Genomic DNA, 27,946 nt, shown 5'->3' on the forward strand with positions numbered 1-27,946 from the left:
CCGCTTGATTGGTACCCCAACCACCACCTTAAACATTCACTTCCTCAACCACCGGCATACCGTGGCTGCAGTGTGTACCATCTACAAGATGCACTGCAGCAACTTGCCAAGGCTTTTTAGACAGCACCACCCAAACCCGCAACCTCTACAACCTAGAAGGACAAGGGCAGCAGGCGCATGGGAACACCATCACCTCCAAGTTGCATACCATCCTGACTTGGAAATATAGTCATTCCTTCATTGTCGCTGGGTCAAAATCTTGGAACTCACTCTCTTTCAGCACTGTGGGAGTACCTTCACCACACTGACTGCAGCGGTTCAAGAAGGCAGCTCACCAGCACCTTCTCACGGGCAATTAGGGATGGGCAACTTGCCAGCGACGCCCACATCCCAGGAACAATTTTTTTTTTTTTTTTTTGGAAAGCACCCTGGGTGAGATTAGCACAGAATAAGTATGGAACCTGCAATTGCCTGGTCTATATGACCGAGTTCCACTTGGATAGTGTACACAGCAACTGTTAGGTTTTTGGGATTTTACACTAGGTGTTTCCTTGGGTTGAGCATGACTGGAAATTCCTGTATTGGACTTCAAGTGTCCCCTGAACCAAGCTTCAGCTGCCTGATATCTTGGCAAATGTAGCAAGACCCAGGGGTCAAACAAAAGGACCCTCGTCATTCTACCGCAACTTAAGGGAATATATCACGTGCAGTCACGCGATGATCTTGTCTTCCATCGGTGTTAGAAACATAGAAGATAGGAGCAGGAGTAGGCCATTCGGCCCTTCGAGCCTGCTCCGCCATTCAATGAGATCATGGCTGATCATCCAAATTCAGTACCCTGTCCCTGCCTTCTCCCCATATCCCTTGATCCCTTTAGCCTTAAGAAATATATCCAACTCTTTTTTGAATATATTTAATGAACTGGCCTCCACCGCCCTCTGTGGCAGAGAATTCCACAGGTTCACCACTCTCTGGGTGAAGAAATTCCTCCTCATTTCAGTCCTAAATGGCTTACCCCTTATCCTTAGACTATGACCCCTGGTTCTGGACTCCCCGGCCATCATAAACATCCTTCCTGCATCTAGTCTGTCCAGGCCTGACAGAATTTTATAAGTTTCGATGAGATCCCCTCTCAATCTTCTAAACTCCAGTGAGTATAAGCCCAATCGACACAATCTCTCCTCAAGTCATTCCTGCCATCCCAGGTATCAGCCTGGTGAATCTTCGCTGCACTCCTTCCATGGCAAGAACATCCTTCCTCAGGTAAGGCGACCAAAACTGCACACAGTACTCAAGGTGCGGTCTCACCAAGGCCCTGTACAACTGTAGCAAGACATCCTTGTTCCTGTACTCGAACCCTCTTGCTACGAAGGCCAACATACCATTTGCCGCCTTAACCGCCTGCTGCACCTGCATGCTTACCTTCAGCGACTGGTGCACAAGAACACCCAGGTTTCTTTGCACTTCCCCTTCTCCCAATCTATTGCCATTCAAATAATAATCTGCCTTCCTGTTTTTGCCACCAAAGTGGATAACCTCACATTTATCCACATTATAGTGCATTTGCCATGTTTCTGCCCAATCACCCAATCTGTCCAAATCGTACTGGAGTTTCACGACATCCTCCTCACAGCTTACCCTCCCACCCAGCTTTGTGTCGTCTGCAAATTTGGAGATATTACATCCAATTCCCTCGTCCAGATCATTAATATATATTGTGAACAGCTGGGGTCCTAGGACCGATCCTTGCGGTACCCCACTAGTCACTGCCTGCCACTCGGAAAACGACCCGTTTATTCCAACTCTCTGCTTTCTGTCCGCCAACCAGTTCTCTATCCAAGTCAATATCTTGCCACCAATCCCTTGTGCCTTAATTTTGCACGCTAATCTCTTATGTGGGACCTTATCGAAAGCCTTCTGAAAGTCCAAATACACCACATCCACTGGTTCTCCCTTATCTATTTTACCAGTTACATCCTCAAAAAATTAGATTAGTCAAGCATGATTTACCTTTTGTAAATCCATGTTGACTTTGTCCGATCCTGTCACTGCTTACCAAGTGCTCTATTACATCTTTTATAATAGATTCTAGCATTTTCCCCACTACTGATGTCAGGCTTACCGGTCTATAATTCCCCGCTTTTTCTCGACCACCTTTTTTGAATAGTGGGGTAACATTAGCTACCCTCCAATCCATGGGTACTGTTCCAGAGTCTATCGAGTTCTGGAAGATGACCAGCAATGCATCTACTATTTCCAGGGCCACTTCCTTAAGTACCCTGGGATGTAGATTATCAGGCCCTGGGGATTTATCAGCCTTTAGTCCCATCAATTTTCCTAACACCATTTCCCTACAAATACTGATTTCTTTCAGTTCCACCCTTTCATCAGGCCCTATGTTCCCCGGCGTCTCTGGGAGGTTATTTGTGTCCTCCTTTGTGAAGACAGAACCAAAGTATGAATTTAGTTGGTCTGCCATTTCTTTGTTTCCCATTATAAATTCCCCTGATTCTGACTGTAAGGGACCTACGCTTGACTTCACCAATCTTTTTCTCTTCACATATCTATAAAAGCTTTTACAGTCAGTTTTTATGTTCCCTGATAGCTTACTCTCATATTCTATTTTCCCTTTCTTAATTAATCCCTTTGTCCTCCTTTGTTGAATCCTAAACTGCTCCCAATCCTCAGGATTATTGCTTTTTCTGGCCAATTTATGTGTCGTCTCCTTGGATCTTATGCTATCCCTAATTTCCCTTGTTAGCCACGGTAGTCACCTTTTTTGTTTTATTTTTATGCCACATATGCTCTATCGGACTATGGCTCAAGCTATAAACTATTCGACACATTTATTAAACATTAAGGGGTAGAGTTTCCGCTTTGGGCACAATTGGGAAATAGCGCTCTAAACTGCACTGGTTAGGTTACAATTCAAGTTTCCAATAAAATTAATTTGCATAATGACAAACGTAAAATCTTCAATGAATCAGTACAATTGGACAGTGTAATAGAATGTTATTGTTTCTTTTTTCCCCCCTCTTCCCATTAAAAAGTATTTTGATATATTTAAGAGTGGTAACCTGGCGTAGTTTTATTAACAGTTGAAAATGGGTACATCACTAAAAATAAGCATTTTTAATAAAAGTGTCCAGTCCTCCACTGAAAACTACTTAAAAAAAAACTATACTGATCCATTTAATAGTTTCATTGGTGTACACTAGTCAGTATTTTAGCAAATTGAATTTTTTTTGAAAGAAAAAGTTTTAAAATGTACCTACTAGTGCCTGTGCGTCTAAGAATATGAGCGCAATTTGAAGAGCCTTCCCGAACCAGCGCAATTCGTCAGAATCTCGCAATTCAGACTTGGGGGCATGGCCAGTTTTGTGGGCGGGGCCTGATCCGGTAAATTGAATCTTAATCTATGCTGGAGCCAGACATGCTGCACGCTTTGTGTAATACCATCCAAGATCAAATCCAAATTTTATTAAAAAGGATTCCCAGAAGAAAATGAATTAAAAAAATACTTCTAAACCTCATTAGGGACTCAAAACTGTGCACCTACACAAATACAGCTGCCAAAACTGAACTGTTACCAGCTCCACGAGGCTTGCAATTGAATGGACTGACTTGACAAATTAACCAGTTCCAAACCGCTATCACGGTTACTGCTGGACAGAATAGTGCTGGGGCTACCTTTCATTCCACAGAACAACCTACAGATGTACATTAATACCTATGTAGTGGCCTATGGCCTAACAGACCACCAAGAGAATGAATCAGCTAACCATAGCTAATTTTAACATTGTATTGTCTAGCAAGATAAGAGTCAAACAGAGAATCCATTGTAGACAAAAATGCTTCATTTTTGCGGCAACTACTGAGCCAATGGAGTTCTATAAATTTGAATTTTTCCAAAGTTTTAGTGGCCAACCGCAAGAATCAATGCGTTTGGCAGACAACTACAAACTAGACTCAATGGTCCAGCTTGATGTCTCTTGCCCTACTAAAAGTTTCCATGTGGATATAAAACGGGAATCCAGTTTGAAGGACCATTTACTATGGAACTTTTCAAAACTTGTAGCTAAATTAAACTATATTCCACCCCTACTCCATTATATCCAAGATAACAAAAGGCAGTGCAACCAGAAAGTGATGTTTCCTAGTTTAAAAAAATCAAAATACAACAGCCCTATTGTTTAACATTAGTGGCTGCATGGTTTTCCTAATGAGTGCGCTAAACAATGGTTGTTATATCAGAAGCATTACATAACTTATCAGGAATTGCAGGACACAAAATTAATGTTAGAGCAGCTGACTCGTCATTGTTCTGCGAATACAAAAGCATACACACACGAACCTCTGTGTGGCAACAAGCATAGGGGTCACTGGCTTGTTACTAGATGTACTAGTCTTGGTGTCTCATACCAATATGAATTTTGAGGTTTGTGCAAGCTTAGTATGAAGCCTGTACAAAACTTGACATGCATTTTTGATGAATTTTTCTTCCAATCAAGGCAAAGGATATTGCTACTGAGGAATGGAATATTTATCCATTTCAGGGATTAGTGTCAAGCAACCCCAGGTCAGTGTAGCACAACTAGCTACAGAGGAAAACTCTCTCTACATACCAATATGTCTTTGCCCCAAACTTGAGAACAGTACCTCCAACCGTAATTGCCATTTTCCACAACAGCATTCCTTACAGCTTTTTGTTCCATCTGTCCTGACAATGTTTGTGTTAGGCTACTGTTCTGGTCATCCTGTACCTCATCCACGTGACCATTATTTACATTAACAGAGTGTGTCTGCAGACTGTTTAATACGGGGGGGGGGGGGGGGGGGGAATAGGAGCATCACAAGCCAGGCTGAGCCGGTCTTCAGTCGACAATGACACGTGTAGACCCAGCAGGGGTTCCTGGATTACAGTCAAGAGCAGAACCTCGGGCTATTTTTGCCACATCTCAAACTGGGGTGCCAAGACCAATTATTGAGCCCCCAGTGTCGCCCTGACGGTGATCAACTAGCTCAGCAGACTCGGGACCAAGCAGAGAATCTTGGACTTTTTGGCTCAGCCTCTTATTGGATAAACTCAAGTGCTCATGACCTGTTGTTCACTAGGAATAGGGTTGAGACTTCTCAATCTCATTTCATGTAGAAGGCTTACAGCAAACAGAGATTTTCATTTGGTCTCCTACAATGGCTTCTCTTGCTGCTCTCGCACCGTTACCTCTCGAGTCCCCCAAGGATGTATCCTTGGCCCCCTCCCATTTCTCATCTACATGCTGCCTCTCAGCAACATCATCTAAAAACACAAAGCCAGATTCCACGTGTACACCGACAGCACCCAGTAGTAACTCTTGACCCCTCCATCGCCTCTGATTTGCCACACTGCTTGTCCGAAATCCACTATTGGATGAGCAGAAATTTCCTCCAATTAAATATTGGGAAAACCAAAGTCACCGTTTCCAGCCCACGCCACAAACTCCATGCCCCTCCTGGCCACTGCCTTGAGGCCGGACCAGACTGTTCGCAACCTCGCCGTCGTATCTGACCTGGAGCAGATCTTCCAACCCCATATCCTCTCCATCAAAAAGTCCGCCTACTTCCACATCTGTAACATCGCCCGACTCTGCCTACCCCCCCGCCCCCCCCCACCACAAACCCCGCCTCAGCCCAGCTGTTGTCGGAACCCTCATCCATGCCTTTGTTACCTACAGATTTGACTATTCCAATACTCTTTGGCCAGCCTTCCATAAACTTCAGCTCATCCAAAACTCAACTGCCCGAATCCTAAATCGCACAAAGTCCTGTTCACCCGGCACCTGAGCTCACGGACCTACATTGGCTCCCGGTCCAGCAATGCATCAATTTTAAAATTCTCATCCTTGTTTTCAAATCCCTCCATGGCATCACTCCTCCCTTTTTCCGTAACCTCCTCCAGCCCTACAAGCCTTCGATATCACGGTGCTTCTCCAATTCTGGCCTCTTGAGCATCCCTGATGTCCGTCGCTCCACCACTGGCGGCCGAGCTTTCAGCTGCCTAGGCCCCAGGTTCTGGAATTCCCTCCCTAAACCTCTCCTCTCCTTTAAGAAGCTCCTTAAAACCTACCTCTTTGACCAAGTTTTTGGTTACCTGTGCTAATATCTCATGTGGCTCAGTGTCAAATTTTTGTTGATAATCGCTCTTGGGAAAGTTTACTGCATTATGTACAGTAGTATTTAATTAGGCTTAAACTGGCAGTTACTAATGGTATACATATTATCTAAATGTTGCATTTTTACTTTAATAATTAAACATTGTTTTTAAATGAAGGAACGCTGCACTATGGAATGTATTAATGAAACACTAGTTTAAGTGCTGTGCTGCTTTTTCAGTAAATTTCTTTTCAGGAAATATTAACATTACCTGCTCTCATTCTATGAATTTTTAGATATCCAGTACGTTCAACAATATAACATCCTATTAGCAGCTTTTACAACCTTATTTCATGTGCATTTGACTGGATTTGGTAATAAGAGACATTGTTGAGCCCTGCATTACCTGTCTTTCATCAGCTGGTAGAGATTTTCCTTCATATATTCAAACACAAAATACAGGTGATCATTTTCTCTTACAACTTCTTTCAGCTTGATTACGTTCGCATGGCATAATTTCTTCAGTGACTAGAATGAGATAAGATTCAGGCTAAATTAAGGCTTAAATTCTACTCAGGATGTGATATGACAATCTAACATAACCTACATAACAGATATTAATGGGGAGGGTGCGAGGGAGCCCAGTAACGAGCAAGGAACCCGGCAAGGCTGAGGACTTGGAGGCCTTACTGATCTTACGATAGGGCCTCATTTAAATAACATTGTGCAGACTCCCTCCCGACAGCTGACCAGATCGAGAGCCTGGCTGGAGGGCGGGAGCGGAAATTCTTGGCAGGAGGCAGTTGCCAGGGTCCTGTGGGGATGGTCCACGGCAGTCAGTGGGGAAGGCTCCGGGCTGTGATATCGGGAGTGGGGGGGGGGGGGGGGGGGGGGGGAAGCCAGAAACATCTGGGCTGCAGCATCATCGGGCTGCAATTGGAGCTGGTAAGGCCGAAGGAGCTTAAAAGCAGGCTAAGTTGCAAAGCTTACCTGGGCCTCTTCTGGCCAGTCGGCACCACCTGCTATGGTTTGACTGTCAGGTTTCACACTGTGCTGGCCTCCCTCTGACTCGACATTGAAGATCACGTCGTGGTACCGATAACATAATCGGGCCATTATTTTTTTTTAACATTAACTCGGCCCCTGCCGGTCTTTTTTGGCCTGATCCGATGGCCTGATTTGGGACAGTTAAAATTTCAATGGCCAGGAATGCTCAATCCCAATATTTTAACTCAACCCTCGCCTGCCCATCCGAGGGCAGGGAGGGTTAAAATTGATGCCATGATATTTACAAAAAATGAGGTTTCTTTTCACAGCTCAGCAAGGCTAGCCAAAATGTGAATAAAATAGTGTATTGCTCCTGAACTTTTCTTTGAATATTTCAAACTTAGAACAAGGGATGGAACAGAGCTGTTCTGTTGTGAGTGAAGTTGTCCAACTGAGTTTTTTCTTGTATTTTCACAAATAAGTTTCAAAAGTAAATGGCAGATGCATAAAGCTGGGTTGTATTAAAAGATATATGTTGCAATGGGAGGAGTCGGGAAGAAGAGAGAATTGACAAGAGTACTTTGCCATGGTATACTGTTATATGTTCAAACTAGTACTAATGTAAAACCAACATTAGGTGAACATTCATGCATACATCATTTGAACTTGCTGCATTTTGGAAATCTAATTACAGTCAATCTCTAGGCTGATCCAAACTCAAAAACAAATCTGGTATGAAGCTACTAGAACTTGACTCCCGATTTAAAGTACTTGTCCCAAATGTTAATCTTTCAGTGCAACCTGAGTTTATTACTTGCCTTTCAATCCCTCTATTAATCTTGCCCCTCAACCCAATTCCTTGATGATCTGCAATCATATTATCCCTATGCACACCCTCTGCTCCTCAGACACCAGGCAACATTTCCATTCCCTGCTCCCTCTGAAGGAATAAGCCATATAACCGATTCAGAAAAATACACTATCTTATGAAAGTATTCTGGGCTTATTAAAACATGACAAACTGGGTCTGATCATTTAGAAACCTAACGATGAAAAAGCTGTGAAAGAATTCTGGCTATTGAGGTAAGACAGTTGTTGACCCTGAATAACCTTATTGAAACAGAAGGTGAATGGCTCTGACAAGCTGACCTTTTAGGAACAAAACAATGGTTCACCCTGGATAAGGTGTTCCAATTTATACTTCGTAAAGATGGCACATAAGATAAGGAACATCTGCCCTTGTAAAGATGACAAGGTAAGGAACACCGTTTTTATATGGTAAACTCAGAACACCTGGAGAGGAGACAAGATTCTGTAATGTTACAAGCTGATGTAGCAGTGGAGAATTGCAGAAGTCAGCAGAATGATGATTAGGGATAATTAATTTGCATCAGCAAAAAACCTTAAAGGAGATACCACTGGAAAAGGGTATAAATATTGAACTCTCAAATGGGATATTAGACTTGTTTTAAATCGGGCAAAGCGATTCTCTGCTTCAGAGGTGGCTCTATAGTCTACCACTCATTGTACCTCAGGGATCAAAGGTATTTGATATTGATGGATATCCTGTATAAGAAACCTTTAAGAACTGTAATACTGTAGCGAAATTAAGATTTAAAAGTAAGATGCTCGGTTAAAATGATAGCATTTTTTCTCTTTCTCGAACTGTTTAAAGTTGTGATTGACTGATTCACCAACTGTAAATTGCATGTCGGTTCTTTAATAAATCTATATATTTTTAGAATTGTCTCACAAGACTTCTGTATCAAAAACTCACAAACGCAATCTCTGTACACTCTTTGGTGAGGAGTTGCAGAATTCTAAGGGAGTTTTCCGGACCCTCATAATATCCAGGACGTTGCAGTCTAGCTAAACTTATTAAAAGCGCTATCTGGAGGACGGTAACATTCTCGGGTTGTTCCTTTCCTTCAGGGAGAGATAGCCCAGACCTTTAAACCCAATTAAGCGTAGTTAGGATTCGGCTACCTCAAACTTTAGTTGAAAGTGAACGTCTGAGAAATACGCATGATCCGGGGTAGCCCTAAAGGGGCTAGGACTAGTAAATATCCCTTCACCTCCACCAATGGTGGTTGCACTTTAGTCAATATACCCCCACCCTCAAACTCCCTGACCCAGCCCTCCACCTAGTCACCTCCCTTCCGGTTTACAAAAAGGCCTTTCTCTTCGACCATGCATTCACCTTATTCTAATCCCTTGCTTCCCTTTTCCCTTTCTGCCTAGTGTCCTTTACTTATTTCCTATAGCCCACATAGTGCTCAGAGACATCTCGTTGAATGTGAGAAAATGCAAGTTGTTTTGACATTTCTAAACAAGGAATAAGAACTAAGTTTCTGTACTGTAGGGGTGCCCAAACTACATCCTGCAATCTGGATCCAGGGCTATCCAGTTCAGTGGTGGGGTAGGGTTTCTTACTATATCAGGAGCCCTGACTGAGCAGCGGCATTCATTCATTTAGGAGGTAGTAGCTGAGAGAGAGAGAGAGAGAGAGAGAGAGAGAGAGAGAGAGAGAGAATAGCCTAATGTTGAACAGGGGAAGGGAAAAACAGGGAGATAAGCCTCAAAAGTGAAGTGAAAAAGGTTAAGCATAAAATTAAAAAGGGATATCGACAGATTAGGTGAATGGGCAAAACTGTGGCAAATGGATTTCAATGTAGGCAAATGTGAGGTCATCCACTTTGGAGCTAAAAAGGATAGAACAGGGTACTTTCTAAATGGTGAAAGGCTAAAAGCAGTGGAGGTCCAGAGACTTGGGGGGTCCAGGTACATAGAACATTAAAATGTCAGGAACAGGTACAGAAAGTAATCAAAAAGGTTAATGGGATGTTGGCCTTTATATCTAGAGGACTAGAATACAATGGGGTAGGAGTTATGTTGCAGCTGTACAAAACCCTGGTTAGACCACACCTGGAGTAGAGGTCTTTAAAATTATGAAAGGTTTTGATAGAGTGGATAGAGAGAGAATGTATTCACTTGTGGGGAAAAGCATAACTAGAGGCCGTCAATATAAGATAGTCACCAAGAAATCAAAAAGGGAATTCAGAAGAAACTTCTTTACCCAAAGAGTGGTGAGAATGTGCGAATCGCTACCACAGGGAGTGGTTGAAGCGAATAGTATAGATACATTTAAGGGGAGGCTAGACAAGCATATGAGGGAAAAGGGAATAGAGGGTTATGCTGATAGATTTAGATGAGGAAAGACGGGAGGAAGCTCGAGTGGAGCATAAACGCCGGCATGGACTGGTTGGGCTGAATGGCCTGTTTCTGTGCTGTACATCCTATGTATGAGTACTGTGAGCAGTTCTGGGCACCACACCTTAGGAAGGATATATTGGCCTTGGAGGGAGTGCAGTGTAGGTTTACCAGAATGATACCATTAACTCCAAGGGTTAATTTACAAGGAGAGATTACACAAATTAGGGTTGTATTCCCTAGAATTTAAAAGGTTAAGGGATGATCTGATCGAAGTTTTCAAGATATTAAGGGGAACAGATAGGATAGATAGAGAGAAACTATTTCTGCTGGTTGGGGATTCTAGATTAGGGGGCATAGTCTAAACATTAGAGCCAGACCTTTCAGGAGTGAAATTAGGAAACATTTCTACACACAAAGGGTGGTAGAAGTTTGGAACTCTCTTCTGCAAACGGCAATTGATGCTAGATCAATTGTTACTTTTAAATCGGAGATTGATAGCTTTCTATTAACCAACGATATTAAGGGATATGGGCCAAATGCAGGTATATGGAGTTAGGTCGCAGATCAGCCATGATCTTATTGAATGGCAGAGCAGGCTCGAGGGGCTGAATGGCCTACTCCTGTTTCCATCTCCCTATAACTCTTGGCCATCTTAAATAGATCCTTAATGTTATAGTAGTATAACACAGCTTTTTATGGTAGACCTGTGGGCTCCATGATAAACAACTCAAGTGGTCCAAAAAGAGAAAGTGTTTGAACGCAATAGTCTCAAACAAAATAAAACATGCAGGTAAAATGAGCCAACAATAAAAAATGTAGAAATACCTTGACTTCTCGGAGATTCATGCATTCATCCCAAGAATAGAACTTCCTCTTCATTCTATTTAAGAAAAATGTAAATTAAACAAATGGCAACCGTGTTGTGCATTCATTTTTTTTTTTTAAAAAAGGGGAATACATCTGCTTACTTTAATAGAAAGCATTGTTGACATTTACATGTAAAAGATAAACACAGGCCTGGTTCAGAATAGCTAAGAAAGTATTTTTTTTCAAAAAGAGAACACGTACACATAATGCAAGAACACTTCACCACTTTGCTTTAAAAATACAAATATAAATCCCCAACAACTGGCCTTGGATTGCTTGAGGACATCAACTTCATGGGTTCTCCCAGCACCTGCACTTTCTTGTGGAAACTGCTACGGTGCGAATATAGCTCGAAAAGCCTGGACAAATAGTGCATGCCACATCATGCCAGGAGCGGTGGCACTGGAGACCCTTTATGACAACATACTATAAGGTTTCAAAATTCTCATCCTAGTTTTCAAATCCTCCATGGCCTTGCCCCTGCCCATCTCTAATCTCCTTCAACGCACCCCCCCCCCCCCCAAAACAGATATCTGCTCTTCTCTAATTCTGCCTTCTTGAGCATCCCTGACTTTAATCACTCAACCATTGGTGGCCATGCCTTCTGTTGCCTAGACCCTAAGCTCTGGAATTCCCTCCCTAAACCTCTCCGCCTCTACTTTCCCCCTTTAAGACGCTCCTTAAAACCTAGCTCTTTGACCAAGCTTTTGGTCACCTGCCCTAATTTATCCTTATGTGGATTGGTGTCAAATTTGTTGTCTTAAAATACTCCTGTGCAACGCCTTGGGACATTTACTATGTTAAAGGTGCTATATCAATACAAGTTGTTGTTGTTATAAGGACTGAACAATTCTTAAAAAGTTTGATCAACAATAAAAAAAATATTGAAGTTAAGTCTTCACTACACAGAACAACAAACATTGCACACCTAGATAAAAACAGACACACCAACCTACGGGAGGTGCCTTTATATGTGGGTAATACCAGGACAAACATATCTTAAGGGCACATGTTCTCAGTGACATTCCCATCATCAATTGGAATTATTCTTGTGGTATGTGAAGAATGCGGGAATGTAGATATATTATCCACCCCGATTGCTCCTAATGATATATATATATCCTCAATACAGCACAGGAATGTAACCCTGCTTGGCACGGACTAGCAGGTACAAAATACTGCAATTAGGCAGTGCAACTTAGTGTTTTCAGTTTGACTTATATAAAAGATCAGGACCTGTGGCATTGCGCCAGTTTGTTTTGACTCAAAATTGAACACAACAGTACAGCTTCTGAGCTTTATGCAATGCAGGTGTAGGAGGCCACGAGTTGCACTGCCCGTCTGTGGCATCATCATGTGCGCGTGTTTCCCCATTTCCCTAGAACATAGGCTATGCTCCTATGGTGTATTTAGGATGTGGAAGGAAGAATGATGCAACTATTCTTTTGGTCACTTTCAGTAAGATTTGATTGATTTGGTAATAGTTAATCTACTTCCACTTTTTTTTTTACATTTGGATCAATTAAGAGCAGCAGTCATACTCTTCTATCGAGCCAGTGTTTTCTACGTGGGAAGGTTGAGGGAGCTGTAACTGCGTGTTCTCACCCATCTTTAGTGCTTAAGTCACTATACTTGACTGAAAAAGGGCAGTGTTTTGGATTGATGGCGGGAGGCAGGGGGAAAAGGGAGAAGAATAGTTGGAAGAGCAAAGAGAATAACATCCTGATTTGAGCACGTCACCCTACATTTTTTTGAAACTGCCTATTAATGCAACAATGTCTTAGGGTGGCAAGCTGGTATCATGCATTGTTAGAAAGTTTCTATTTAACGATTTCAATGATCTTGGTTGTAGCGTCAGATGACGCTACCAAGGGGAATGTCATATTCTGGGCCAAAATTAAGTACCCCTTATTGGCTGGCTAAAGAATGGCTTAGCCAAGGAGCTGGAACAAGTCACTTTCACAATCTCTAAGAATGCCACTGCATTACAACTGCAGCATCAGTGCATAGCAGTTTTGCTGTAACACTGTACAGTTATAATGTAGAGAGTCAGGACCCAACCTTGAAGGAGCGAGTCTCATTCTGCTTTGCTCTGGAGTCAGATTGAGCCTTCACATTTACAGCGCTGTGAACAGGAAACCACTTTACGTGGAAGCACAATTTGCAGTACAACATACCCAATATTCAAGGAAACACGTGCCCTTGGAGCAGCTGTTGAAAACTAGGTGCGACAAGGACACAAGTATTTAAATAAAATGAAAAATCACTTACTTTTTAATGGCAACTAGCTCTCCTGAATCTATACTTCTTCCCATGAGAACAGAGCCATATGTTCCATCCCCAAGTTGTTTCATAGTGGTGTAACGATTCATGTCAATGCACAGACTCGACACTTGCAGCAGATTTTGAAATGTACCCAAGGTTCCTCCTTCAGTGGCAGGAAATTATTTACCCAGAATCTTCTGTTAGTGCAGCAACATATGATGTAGCCATTCGCATCTAGGTCTATACCAGTTACGACAGGCATATTTTGGAGATTATATTACCTGTACATGGATAAAAAAAGATACATGAGATTTAAACAAAAATATTCCACCAGCTATCACAAAGTCCCTCTATAGAAGAAAGTTTATTTTAAGGACATTTGTAATATTTTTCCTGTGAAATTAACCGCAGCGAAAATAATGTTGCTTGCCAGAGGCACTATCCTTTGGACGAGACGTTAAATCATGGTCTTGTCTGCCTATTCAAGCAGGCTTTTAAGATTCTCTGGCACTATTTAGAGAGAGCGGAGAGCTCTGGCAAACATTCTTCCCTCAACCCTATTAATCAAAAACAGATGAAATTGGCCATTCCGCTCATTGCCATTTATGGAATCCTATGGTGCCCAAAATGGCTGCTATATACAGCAATTTCAACTAATTCGTCATACATGAATTGCTTTCAGATATTTGAGACATGACAGTGGCTACATAAATGCAAGTCTTTCTTTTAAAGACAACTAGCTTTACAGGATTCTTTGATAGTCATGAAAGAGCACACAAAAATATTAAACACTACACAACATAAAAAGTAACAGACTCTTTCAAGGGAACTAAAGTTTTGCATTTCATTTAAATGAAACACCTAATATAACACGTCCCAAATCACTAATGCTAGTTATGGAGCAGCTCTCACAATAATAGTCAAACAGTTGAATTGTTTTCCAATTACTATGACTTGAGTGCTTTCAAAGTTTAATTTTGGATATTTTGCAGGAGTGCTTGAAATAAGTAATTATGAGAAATTTGATTATTTTCACTCTTCATAATGGTAGCCCCATTGATGGTGATCCGCTTGTACAGGAAACTTTGTGATATCCGGCACCGACGGGACCGAGCTGTTGCCGTCCCATCAAAACTGCCGGACAAACCAGCGCGAATGTTAAAACATACGGAAGCTTTTGAGCTCCGTATCTAGCAACAAACCCTGCAACAGCTTCTAAACAGTCGGCCATAGCTTGCAAGCGTCTCTGTAGCTAAGCAACAGCTTCAGCTAGACCTTGCAGAGCCTGACTGGTGAAAAAAAAGCAACGTAAAGAAAAAAAACTTACTGAACCGACTCCTGAATTTTGCCGGTGGCTCGAGCATTCCAGACAGTTAACCTCCGGATAAACCAAAGTATCCTGTACCTTACCTAAATGGCCAATCTTCATACATGAGCCTCGATAGAGAGCATCAGTGGGCTATTTATATTGACACTTCCAAAGGATTTCATTGATTGGGATACATTTCGGGACAAGTATTACATAAAATACTTGAAAAGTATTATATAAAACCAAGTTCTTTATTTACAGTTAAAGATAAAAAGCAACAGGAGTTTGACTAATCATGACACAGGAAGTAAGTGTGACAACAGGGAGTGCATGCTGGATACAAGCCAAGATTTAATTATTCTTCAATAATAAAAGAAATCCTTCCTCTATGGCTTTCAAGTGTGACAGTTCCAGGCTTTCAAACTTGCTGCTCTTGCCAAAAGCTGCATCGCCAATGGGACATAATGGAACATCCAGCAGTTAAAATCATATCCACTCAAGTGATAATGAAGTCTGAATCTGCGGATCTAAAAAAAATGCAACTCTAGGCTATCGAGGCACGTGTCAAAGCAGAGAAACATTAGCAACCAGCCTAGTTAATAATTCAAAAATAATCTGCATTACTTACAGGAACAAGAGCTATGATCTGATATGATCTCGGCTGGAGTTCTAATGTTTATTTGTTGTTGAAAATTTGTGCCTCAAATTCATTTACCCACCTTTGCTCCATACCCCTTGATACCCTGACCCAACAAAAATCTATCAATCTCAGTCGTGAAATTTCAATTGACCCAGCACCCAAAGCTTTTTGGGGAAGCATGTTCCAAATCTCCACAACCCTTTGCATGAAAAAGTGCTTCCTGATTTCACTCCGAAATGACCGAGCTCTAATTTTAAGATTATGCCCCCTTGTGCTGGATTCCCCCACCAAAGGAAATAGTTTCTCTATCTATCCTATCAAATCCCTTTATTGTTTTAAAGACCTTGATTAGATCACGCCTGAACCTTCTCAACTCAAGGGACTACAAACCAGGTTTGTGCAACCTGTCGGCATGATGTAGCCCCTTAAGCCCTGGTATAACGGACAAATCTGTGCAGTACCTCTTCCAAGACCAATATAGGCTTCGTGAGGTTCAATGCCAAAAACTGATTGCAGTACTCTAGATGGGGTCTGTACAAGGCACTGTACAACTGAGGCATCACTTGCTCATTTTTGTATTCCATCCCTCGAGATAAAGGCCAATATTCCATTAGCCTTTTTAATGACATTTTGTACCTGTGCACTCGCTTTTATGTTTCCTATATTACAACAGTGACTACACTTCAAAAAGTGCTTCATTGACTGTAAAGCACTTTGGAACATCCAGTGGGGAAAGGCGGTATATAAATGCAAGTTTTTTTTTTAGTGATTTGTGTATATGGTCACCTAAATCCATTTGCTCCTCCAAAGTTTCTAGTCTTTCACCGTTAAGATATTCCAATTTGTCTCCTTCAGATCCAAAGTGGATGACCTCAGACTTCCCCACATTGCACTCCATTCGCAATAGTTTTGTCCACTCACTTAGCCTGCCTATGTCCCTTTGTAACTTCCTGTTCCCATCTACACAACTTACTGTTCCTCCTAATGTGGTTTTAACTGCAAATTTGGATATACATCTCTATTTCTTCATCTAAGTCATTGATAAACAGTGAAAATCTAAGGTCCCAGTACAGATCCCTGGGAATCACCAAATCACATCCCGCCAATCAGAGAACCCTTTATCCCTATTCTCTGTCTCCTACCTACCACCAATTACTAACCCGTCACAAGGTTACTGCTAATTCCAGCCTTCCGGTCACCACCCCCACCTTAACCTACCACTGGTGACAGAGCCTACAGCCACTTCGGTCCTATTTTTGGATATCCCTTGCTAAACCTCTCTGCGCCTCGATTTCTCTCTCCACCTTTAAAAACATTCCTCAAAACTCATTGTGCCAAAGCTTGCTGGAGTGGCGCATCTTGCAGCGTGCACCATGAGTTAAAGTTATGCCTGCACCCTTCAGCGCGAATATAATTTGTGGCGTAACTTGCTAGAAGTGCAAGCTGATGACAGCACAGCGAGCGCAATGGGGCATTACATAGGATATACAGCACAGAAACAGGTCGTTTGGCCCAGCCAGTCCATGCCGCCGTTTATGCTCCACTCGAGCCTCCTCCCATCTTTCCTCACCTAAATCTATCAGCATAACCCTCTATTCCCTTTTCCCTCATATGCTTGTCTAGCCTCCCCTTAAATGCATCTATACTATCCACTTCAACCACTCCCTGTGATAGCAGGTTCCACATTCTCACCATTCTTTGGGTAAAGAAGTTTCTTCTGAATTCCCTATTTGATTTCTTGGTGACTATCTTATATTGATGGCTTCTAGTTATGCTCTTCCCCACAAGTGGAAATATTCTCTCTATATCCACTCTATCAAAAGTTTTCATAATTTTAAAAGACCTCTATCAGGTCACCCCTCAGCCTTCTTTTTTCAAGAGAAGAGACCCAGCCTGTTCATCCTTTCCTCGTATACCCTCGCATTTCTGGTATCATCCTTGTAAATCTTCTCTGCACCCTCTCCAGTGCCTCAATACTTTTTAGAATATGGCGACCAAAACTGTACGCAGTACTCGAAGTGTGGTCTAACCAAGGTTCGATACAGGTTTATCATAACTTCCCTACTTTTCAATTCTATCCCTCTAGAAATACACCCTAGTGCTTGGTTTGCTATTTTTAGGGCCTTGCTACCCTGTGTAGCAACCTTTAGAGATTTGTGTATTTGCACTCCGAGATCCCTTTGTTCCTCTACCCCACCTAGACTCGCACCCTCCATGTGATAAGTGACCTCCCTACTCTTCCTACCAAAATGTAATACCTCACATTTATCTGCATTGAACTTCATTTGCCAATTAGATGACCATTCTGCAAGTTTATTAAGGTCCTCCTGTGACTTGTTGCAGTCCTCCTCAGTATTGACTATCCCCCCGCCCCCCAAATGGTGTCATCCGCAAATTCAGAAAATGTGTTTTTGATTTCCAAGTCTAAATTGTTAATGTAAATTGTGAACAGCAGTGGTCCCAGCACTGATCCTTGTGGAACACCACTACCCACCTTCTGCCACTGTGAATAGCTACCCATTATACCTACTCTCTGCCTTCTGTCCTGAAGCCAGCCAGCAATCCATTCTGCTACTTGTCCCCCGACTCCACATTCTCTGACCTTGTTCATCAATCTATTATGGGATACCTTACCGAAGGCCTTTTGAAAATCCAGATAAATTACATCTACTGCATCTGGGACTTTAGCAAACGACGGGACCAACAGTGTATCTCTTTAACCAATGAGATTGATGGATTGAGAAAGAAACGACTGAGAAGGAGGGTGAATTAGAGTGGGTGAATTAAGAGTCAAATCAGGTACACAATGAAAAATGGAGAGGGAAGGAAAGACTGGATTAAGAGAGAAAGAAAAAGACAAAAGTGTAAAAACATTTTTTTTTAATGTTTTAAATCTCCAAGAATTTACTACATGTAGGAATGAGACTCAACAGTTAAATTGTTCCCTTTCTGAGCCGCAGAAATTGATTGGCATCGCATTAACAATTACCACATCGTTAAAAGGGTACTTATGCTGTTAATCATGAGCCTTAACTTTCTGCCGTGAGTTTACTGGGCAATTAACATGCAAATCCAGCAAGTTCTTAATAATAACAGGGAAGCTAAGAGCGAGATGCCATTTGTGAGGGGTAAAGGGCGGAGCGCAATATTCCCTCTAATTTATTTTTGCGTGCGGTCCCTTTAAATGGATGTGCATTTTTTTCATTTAAAAGCCGGTTAGCGGCCTGCACGGGATCTCCAGACTGCTGCACAACCTCGCAGCTTTGCGGGAACGATGGCAGAGTCCTGCAAGTTCTGGAGATTTGCATCTCATGCCATATCTCTTCTTCCCCTGCACTTTTGCCGATTTGCTCATTATTTACGGCGCATGTCATGAACTCGCCATTATTTTTCCAGGAAGATTTGGCCCATTATTTCAACCAAGCTTTCAGTCACCACTCCCAACACCTCTTCCTTCCTTGACGTCCATTCCCATTCACCCATCCATAAAGCACTTTGGGACATTTCATAACATTAAAAGGTGCTATCCATATTCAAGCCATGTTTTTTACCTCCTCCACTCTGCCCAAAATTCAAATTTTTTTACTGACCAGAACAAGTGTTGAATTTTGTAATTCTCCATTTCTTTTGTGACACTTTGAAAGTTAGAAACTGCATCTTCAACAGGTTAGCTCTCTCCCTTTTCCTTACCTCAATGAATTGCTAGCATGAAGAAAAATATTTTCTTCATGTTAAATCTTATGAATAAAATTTAAGTGGCATGCTTCACAGCAATTGTTTATGATCCGACAAGACACAAAAAACCTCCCAGAAATACGAGAAAACCAAGGGTGTGGCGAGAATGAGGAACTTAAAGAAATTGTTAAAAAAAAAAACAGTACTAGCAAAATTAATGGGACTAAAAGTCGATAAATCCCAAGGACCGGATGACTAACATCCTAGGATTTTGAAAGAGGTGGCCATTGGGATAGTGGACGCATTGTTGTCATCTTCCAAAATCCTATAGATTCCGGAACAGTTCCTGCAGATTGGAGGATAGCAAATGTAACCCCGCTATTTAAGAAAGGAGGGAAGAGAGAAAACGGAGAACTACAGACCGGTTAGTCTCACATCAGTAGTTGGGAAAATGCTGGAATCTATTATAAAGGATGCAATAACTGGGCACTTAGAAACTAATAGTAAGATTGGGCAGAGTCAACATGGATTTATGAAAGGGAAATCCTGTTTAACAAACCTATTGGAGTTCTTTGGGGATGTAATTAGTGGAGCAGACAAAGGGAATGTGGTGTGGTGTATTTGGATTTTCAGAAGGCCTTCGATAAGGTCCCACACAAGGTTGGTGAACAAAATTAGGGCACATGGAACTGGGGGTAATATACTAGCATGGATTGAGAAATGGTTAACAGACAGAAAACAAAGTAGGGATAAAAGGGTATTTTTCAGGATGGCAGGCTGAGACAAGTGGGGTACCGCAAGGATCGGTGCTTGGGCCCCAGCTATTCAATCTGTATCAATGATTTGGATGAGGGGACTAAACATAACATTTCCAAATTTGCTGAGGATACAAAGCTAGGTGGCAGTGTCAGTTGTGAAGAGGATGTGAAGAGGCTTCAAGGGGATCTCGACAGGCTCAGTGAGTGGGCAAGAACCTGGCAGATGGAATATAATGTGGATAAATGTGAAGTTATTCACTTTGGTAGAATAAACAGAAAGGCAGAGTATTTCCTAAAATGGTGAAAGATTGGGGAATGCAGATGCTCAAAGGGACCTGGGTTCCTTATATACGAGTCACTGAAAGTGAATGTGCAGGTGCAGCAAGCCATTAGGAAGGCAAATGGTATGCTGGCCTTCATTACAAGAGGATTTGAGTACAGGAGTAAAGAAGTCTTAATCCAATTATATAGGGCCTTGGTGAGACCACACCTGGAGTACGGTGTACAATTTTGGTCTCCTTACCTAAGGAAGGATATACTTGCCATAGAGGGAGTGCAACGGAGGTTCACAAGATTGATTCCTGGGATGGCGGGACTGTCGTATGAGAAGAGATCGAGTAAACTAGGCCTGTATTCTCTTGAATTCAGAAGAATGAGAGGGGATCTCATTAAAGCATACAAAATTATTACAGGGCTTGATAGGGTGGATGCTGGGAGAATGTTTCCCTTGGCTGGGGAGTCTAGAACCAGGGGCCACAGCCTCAGGATAAATGGTAGGCCATTCAGGACTGCGATGAGAAAAAATTTCTTCACACAGAGGGTGGTGAATCTTTGGAATTCTCTACCCCAGAGGGCAGTGGAGGCTCAGTCATTGGGTATATTCAAAACAAAAGTCGATAGATTTCTGACTAGTAAGGGCATCAAGGGATATGGCAATAGGGCCGATGAATGGAGTTGAGGCAGATCAGCCATGATCTCATTGAATGGTGGAGCAGGCTCGAGGGGCCGAATGGCCTACTCCTGCTCCTATTTCTTATGTTCTTATTCTTGGCCCCCTCCTATTTCTCATCTACATGCTGCCCCTCTGCGACATCATCCGTAAACAAATGAGGTTCCACATGTACACTGATGATACCCAGCTCTACCTCACCACCACCCCTCTCAGCCCCTCACTGTCTCTAAATTAATCAGACTGCTCGTCAGACATCCAGTACTGACTGAGCAGAAATTTCCTCCAGCTAAATATTGGAAACACCGAAGCCATTGTCTTCAGTCCCCGCCACAATCCTTCTCCCTGGCAACTGCCTGAGGCTGAACCAGGCTGTTCGCAACCTTGGTGCTGTATCTGACAGAGATGAGCTTCCAACCACATATCCACTCCATCATGAAGACTGCCTGCTTCCACCTCCATAACATGGCTCATCTGCTGCTGAAACCCTCACCCATGCCTTTGTTACCACTAGACTGGACTATTCCAATGCTCTCCTGGCCAACCTCCCATTTCCCAGCCGACAAACTTCAGCTCATCCAAAATATCTGCTGCCCATGTCCTAACTCACACCAAGTCCTATTCACCCATCACCCCTGTGCTCGCTGATCTACAGTGGCACCCGGTCCAGCAATGCCTCTACTTTAAAATTCTCATCTTTGTTTTCAAATCCCTCCATGGGCTCGCCCCTCCCTATCTCTGTAGGCTCCTCCAGCCCTACAAGCCTTTGCGATCTCTGCATCCCTAATTTTAATTGCTCCACTATTGGTGGCCATACCTTAAGTTGCCTAGGCTCTAAGCACTTGAATACCCTCCCTAAACCTCTCCTCCTCTCTACCTCTCTCTCTTCCTTTAAGACGTTCCTTAAAACCTACCCCTTTGTCCAAGCTTTTGGTCATCTGTCCTAATACCTCCTTATGTGGCACGGTGTCAAATTTTTGTCTGATAATCGCTCTTGAAGGGCCTTGGGATAATTTACTACATTAAAGGCGCGATATAAATGCAACTTCTTGTTGTTGTTGAATATGTGAATAATGACGGCCCAGATTTTGCAGTCAGCAGCGCTCACCGTTCACTACGCTTACAGCTGCCCAGACTTTACGTGGGCTTTTGAGCGGCAACTTGTCGTCATCGAGCATCTGATCCAGCACAGCACACTCTACGAGGGATCTGTGGCATGAAAGAGCAGGTCAAGCAACAGCGTAGCTCTTCAAACAATCAGACTGAAGAATCATCACAGACACGCAACGTCTAAACCAGGAAGTATAAAATAGAATATTTAATTCATTTTCTGTACATGATTTTACAGTGAAATAAAGAGGGAAAGATGGGATTGAGAGAGATAAAAGAGACAAAGAAATAGTTAAAAAAAATCTTTATAAAATCTCCAACAATAATTAAATTCTGAAGGAATGAAACGCCACACTTATAAAATGTAATTTTTAGGGCCAGAGAGGTTCTTTGGCAGTAATTAAGACATATCATGGCGTTAAAAATTCAGTTACACCTGAATGCAGCAGCCCCAACTTTTTCTGGTGTGTTCAGTGGGTAACTAATGGCAAGTACAGCAACTTCATGCCCTTACATGGATTCCAATGCAGATTCTATAGGCAAGGTACCAGTGGAGCGCAGCTTGTGGAGGAGCAGGGCAAATCGGACAGCAACTTCCGGATTTCGGCGCTTAATTGCGCATGTGCAGACTCCGGAAGTTGCTGTCCGATTTACTCCACAATAGTGAGCACTCTTAGCCTCACTGTTGTTCTGAATGCAATATCCGGGCCAATGTGCTCATCAAACAAGATTTTCCTCAATATATACCAGTCAATCTCCCATGGCATTGCACATGGGGAGTCAAGACCAAATGTAGTCTTCAGCTGAAGCAGAATTAGAGGGTGGGGATAACTGGCCCAGGGATGCAGATGTAATTTAGTCTCCATTTTAGTCATACAAGAAACTGCCTGTGTAAACGCATCATACTGTAATTACATCTTCTTGCCAATATTGGCACTGCAGTATCTCCATCATACAATAATCAGAGTATGTGACCTCTTGCCTGTCTCTGCTTCTTGTTACTGTTTATCGCTCGAACTTCTAACTCTCTATTTCTCTTCATTTGGGGTCAGGCTTGCAGGGAAAATGTGGCCTTCAGTGGCTCCCTTGCCATCCCTAGTTGAATCACTGAAAGGTTTTCTCTCACTACCTTGAGACCATCACGTCCCCTACACATCTACCTTCCCACGAGCACTTATTTTCCCTCAACACTAGACCGACCTCTCAATAAATGCTCAACCCCTGTATCCTCCCCATTTCTCTTGCTCTCGAACACAACCCTTAACACTCCATCCACTGCTCCTCTAACTCTATCCTTCCAAAGTTGGGTGACAGAAGCCAAAGAGCTTCTCCAGGGTTCCTCCTCCACTTTCCTCTCCTATATTCCATTCCTACCAGTTTCCCCTTGTTTGCTTTCAAAATTCTTTTTTTTTTTTTTTTAAACAAAAGAAACTGTCTCATCTGCTTGCCTCTCCCCATCTCACACAAAAGGTGTATGCAGAGATCATTATTTTTGAAAATTGATTAGCATGAAGAAAGTCCATCTCTATTATTCCAAATGGACATCAGATATACATGTTAATTTTACTGAGTTCAATGTTACTGGAAAACTAAACATACAGCAAACGTCTCACATCCCAGTCTAAGTAAACATTTGGACCAACTTGGAGCACTGACAATTAAAACTGGGAAGCAAATGCCACTCCAAAGACTTAAAATATGGGAAGTGATAATATTCCCCTTTCCGTATCCCGGCCACTGTATGGATAGGAAAGAACTGGTCTTTCACAACTTCTGGACGCGCCAAACAACTTTAAAGCCAATGAAGTTCTTTTTGAAATGTAATTACTGTTGCAATGTAGAAAAACGTGGCAGCCAATCTGTGCACAGCCAGGCTCCACAAACAGCAATGAGATACACAAGATTATCTGTTTTAGTGACGTCGGTTGAAGAATAAATATTTCCCAGGACACCAGGAGAACTCCACTGCTCTTCTTAGAATAGTGCCATGGGATCTGAGCTATGGAACACCATCAGATTTATATGCAAATTCCACTAATGCCCTTTCTAAAATCAAAAGCACAGCATGATTCCACTTATCTTTGCAACTCTTCTAGTGCTTCTATCTACTGTCACACTCAATTACTGTAAATGGCAGCTTTGAAGAATTCACTAATGAGCCACAGTTTTGAGGTAAAATACAGCACATAAGGAAAATTCAAGCAAGGCGTGAGTGATCAGGCTGATATTATTTTACCCCATATACAACAGGAGGCCATTCAGCACCTGGAGTCTGTTCCACCATTCAATTAGATCATAGCTGATCTGTATCTTAACGCAGTCTGCCCGCTTTGGTTCTGTAACTCTTAATACCCTTGCCCAACAAAAATCTAGAGAGTGTGTGTGTGAGTGTGGAGTTCCAGATTCCCACTACCCTACGTGTAAAGAAATGCTTTCTGACATCACCCCTGAACAGCCTAGCTCTAATTGTAAGGCTACGCCCCCTTGTTTTTGGACTCCCCCACCAGATGAAATAGTTTCTCCCTATCTATCCTATCAACTCATTTAATCATCTTAAATACTTCAATTAGTTTACCCTTAATAGTCTATACTCAATGGAATGCAAGCTGAGTCTATGCAACCTGTCCTCATATTTTAACTAGTTTAGCCCTAGTATCATTATGGTGAATCTGCACTGCACCCCCTCCAAAGCAAATACATCCTTCCTCAGGTGTGGTGCCCATTAGTCTTTTTAAATAGCTTTTGTACCTGTCCCATGAGCTTTTAATGGTTTCTATACTTGAACCCCATAAATCTCTGCTCCTCCCCAGTTTCTAGCTTATCACCATGTAGAAATTACTCTGATCTATCTGTGGATGACCTCACTTCCCCACACTGAACTTCATCTGCCACAGTTTTGCCCACTCAATGTCCCTTTGCAACTTTCTGCTCCTATCTACATTATTTACTGTGCCACCTAACTTGGCGTCAGCAAACTTGGATATACGGCTCTCTATTCCTGCATCGAAATCATTTCTAAATATAGTGGCAATCGGAGGTCCCAGTACAGGCTAATGGAATGTTGGCCTTTATCTGAAGGGGGCTGAAATACAAAGGAGTGGAAGTTATGTTACAGCTGTACAGAACTCAGTTAGATCCCATTTAGAGTACTGCAGTCAGTTTTGGGCACTGCACCTCAGGAAGGATATATTGACCTGGAGGACACCACTAGTCACTGTGAAGGAAAAAGCCATATTCCAAGAGATACACCATCATATGAACGGAATTCTGATTTTATTAATACATGATATACTGGGTTTAAAAATCTAAAGTCTCAACAACACAAGCTGTGCAAACAGGTTTCTGAGATGGGATGGTTTGAAAACACAAAAGTTGTAAACACCACAAGCTTTTGAAATGGGAATTGGTTGTAAATACTAAAACAATGACCCTATTGAAATGGCAGTTTGGCACTTCCAGAAGGTCTGGAGTTTGGGAGAAACACAATGGAATGACCCAAGTAAAGTGTTATAAACTAACACGTTGAACAGAAACACAAACATTAAAAGAGGCATGTGCCTTTGAAAAGATGACATCAAGTAAAAGAAACACCTGCTGGTCAAATAGTTTTATGTTAAACTTGAAAAACAGGAAACACGATTAATTGTAATATAACTAACTAAGATGGCTAGGAAAACAAACACCCTAGTTGAAGTGTCTTTAATTTACATGTTGTAAATAGGATACCAACAGAACACTTTGAAGATATGACTTCAATAGATGACACCAAGCAATCACATTGTGTTTGTGTTGAACTTGGAACACATAGGAGTCACAACATCTGCTAATAACCAGTTAAGCCAATATTAAGAATTGAATGAAAGTCCTTCGATAAGAATGGCATCAAATAAATACTACTGTCATATTGTGTTTTATGATAAGTTTTTGAAACACCTAAACAACAGACAGAAGTCTGAAAGCTAACAGTTGAATTGGCAGTAAGTATAGAGAAAAGTCAACAGGAAGAATGAAGAGATAATTAGCTTACATCAGCAGAAAACTTTAAAGGGTAAACCACTAAAAAAAAGGTAAAAAATAGCTTTTCAGATAGACAGTCAGAAGTCGTTGGAAACAGGCGAGCGAATCTCTCAACTTCAGAGAAGGGCTCTAAGTTTTTAATTCTTTGAGTCTTGGGGATCAGAGCTACTTTTAATCTGATTTTGGTGAATATTCTGGATTAGAATTAAGAATAAGAAATGTAAAAAGTTAAGATTTGAGAATAAGGATCTCTGAGGATAAGAAATGTAAGCTATTTGTTTTTTTAACTATTAATGTTGCGATTGACTCACAGCTGTTAACTGTATGTCGGCTCTTAAATAAATCTATATATTTTTAGAATTGTCTCTAGTATTTCTGTATCAAACTCGCAAACTCAATTTCTGTACACTTGAGGAGTTGCAGAATTCTGGGGGGGTTTGTGTGTTGAACTTGGAACACATAGGAGTCACAACGTCTGCTAATAACCAGTTAAGCCAATATTAAGAATTGAAGACCCTCATAATATCCGGAAGGTTACAGTCTAGTTAAACTTATTAAACGTGCTATCCGGAAGATGGTAACATCTTCACGTCGTTCCTTTCCTTTAGGGAGAGATAGTCTGAATCTTTAAACCCAATTAAGTGGCTTATAGAATTCGGCCATCTTTAACTTTAGTTGAAGGTGAACGTCTGGGGAATATGCCCAATCTGGGGTAGCCCGAAAAGGGCTAGGACTAGTAATTATCCCTTCATCACATCCTGCCAATTTGAGTACCCACCCATTATTTTTCCTACCTCCTAACCAATTCACTACCCATGTCAATAAGTTTCCTCCAATTCCATACGCTCTCATTTTGGTTAACAGTCTCTTATGTGGAACCTTATTAAATATACCTTCTGGAAGTCCATATAAATAGCATTCATAGAGGCGCCCTTATCTACTAGCTCAATAAATTCAACTAGGTTTGTTAGACATGACTTACCCAAACAAATCCATGCTGGCTCTTTCTGATCAGTGTCCAAGTGTTCAGTCACTGTCCCTAATAAAAGTTTCCAGTCATTTCCCCACAACAGGCATTAGACTACTACAGCTTTAATATCCTAGTTTATCTCACCTACCCTTCTTAAATAATGGAGAGACATGGCAATTTTCCAATCCAAAGAAATGCTTAAAAAGGCACTTTTACCTATATATACTTTTGAACTTCATATCCTTATGCCAGAATTTCACTCAAATTTTCCTTTTTTTTTTTAAAATTGCTTATTTAAAACTATGGGTCCCCATCTTCACATCCTCAAATCTAAGGAGCAGAGACTTGAGTTTTTCTGTTGCACAACTCACTTAGCCATCCATTAGCAGATCTGGCAGGACCACAGCAAGAGTCATCAGGCCTCACTCTTCACTAACAAAATCACCCATTACTCTGGGTTCATCCTGGAAAGCAGAGATAACCCATTATTTCCACCCCCCCATTACCAACTATCTCAATAAACTCTTCTCACCCTGCCTTCTCTACACTCACCAACAAGTATGAGGAGCTCACCGACTTCTTAGTCAACAAGATAGAGACCACTGGTTTATTTACCTCTGTTGCTCCCCCCTTCCTCTTGTCCAAGCTATACCTCCCCGGCCAGGGCCTTCTTCCCCTAACCCTGAACCCCCATCTCTCACTTCAATTTCCCTCCCATCTTCCCCCAGGCTCAATGGGTTTCTCATCCATAAGACGCCTTCCTGCTCCAGTGGCTCTATTGTCACTAAATGGTTGACCAACAGCTTCTCCTCCTGGCCCCCATTCTAACTGAAATTATAAATAGGTCCCAATCCTCAGGCTGTGTCTGTCTCCCTTTCAAAACTGCAGTCATCACTCCCTCCTCAAAAACCCATCTTTAAAGCCCCTGTCCTTGCAAACTACTGCCCCATCTCCAACCTCCCTTTCCTTTCCAACGTCTTTGAAAGTGCTGTCATCTCCCAAATCCGTGCCCATCACTCCAGCAACTCAGTTGAAATCACTCCAAGTATTCACT

At 42.0% G+C, this 27,946-nt stretch overlaps 1 protein-coding gene across 5 annotated transcripts in view; it reads right to left on the bottom strand.

Moving 5' to 3' along the window:
- LOC147112323 (serine/threonine-protein kinase ICK-like) overlaps positions 1–27,946 on the bottom strand; it is a 69,925-nt gene that overhangs the window by 31,626 nt on the left and 10,353 nt on the right. For 3 of the 5 annotated variants that reach the window (XM_085996463.1, XM_085996462.1, XM_085996461.1), the window contains 4 exons: positions 21,904–22,004; positions 13,471–13,745; positions 11,158–11,212; positions 6,539–6,660 (listed from right to left, as the gene is read on the bottom strand). In XM_085996463.1, the coding sequence (XP_085852589.1) occupies positions 6,539–6,660; positions 11,158–11,212; positions 13,471–13,571 (278 nt within the window). In that variant the 5' untranslated portion in view covers positions 13,572–13,745; positions 21,904–22,004. Of the gene's footprint in view, positions 1–6,538; positions 6,661–11,157; positions 11,213–13,470; positions 13,746–21,903; positions 22,005–27,946 lie in introns of those variants that run through there. The other 2 variants (XM_085996464.1, XM_085996465.1) reach the window with 2 other exon arrangements.

The sequence above is a fragment of the Somniosus microcephalus genome, chromosome 9 (assembly GCF_052327205.1).
Source record: "Somniosus microcephalus isolate GS21.2 chromosome 9, FLI_Smic_1.0, whole genome shotgun sequence".
NCBI lineage: Eukaryota > Metazoa > Chordata > Chondrichthyes > Squaliformes > Somniosidae > Somniosus > Somniosus microcephalus.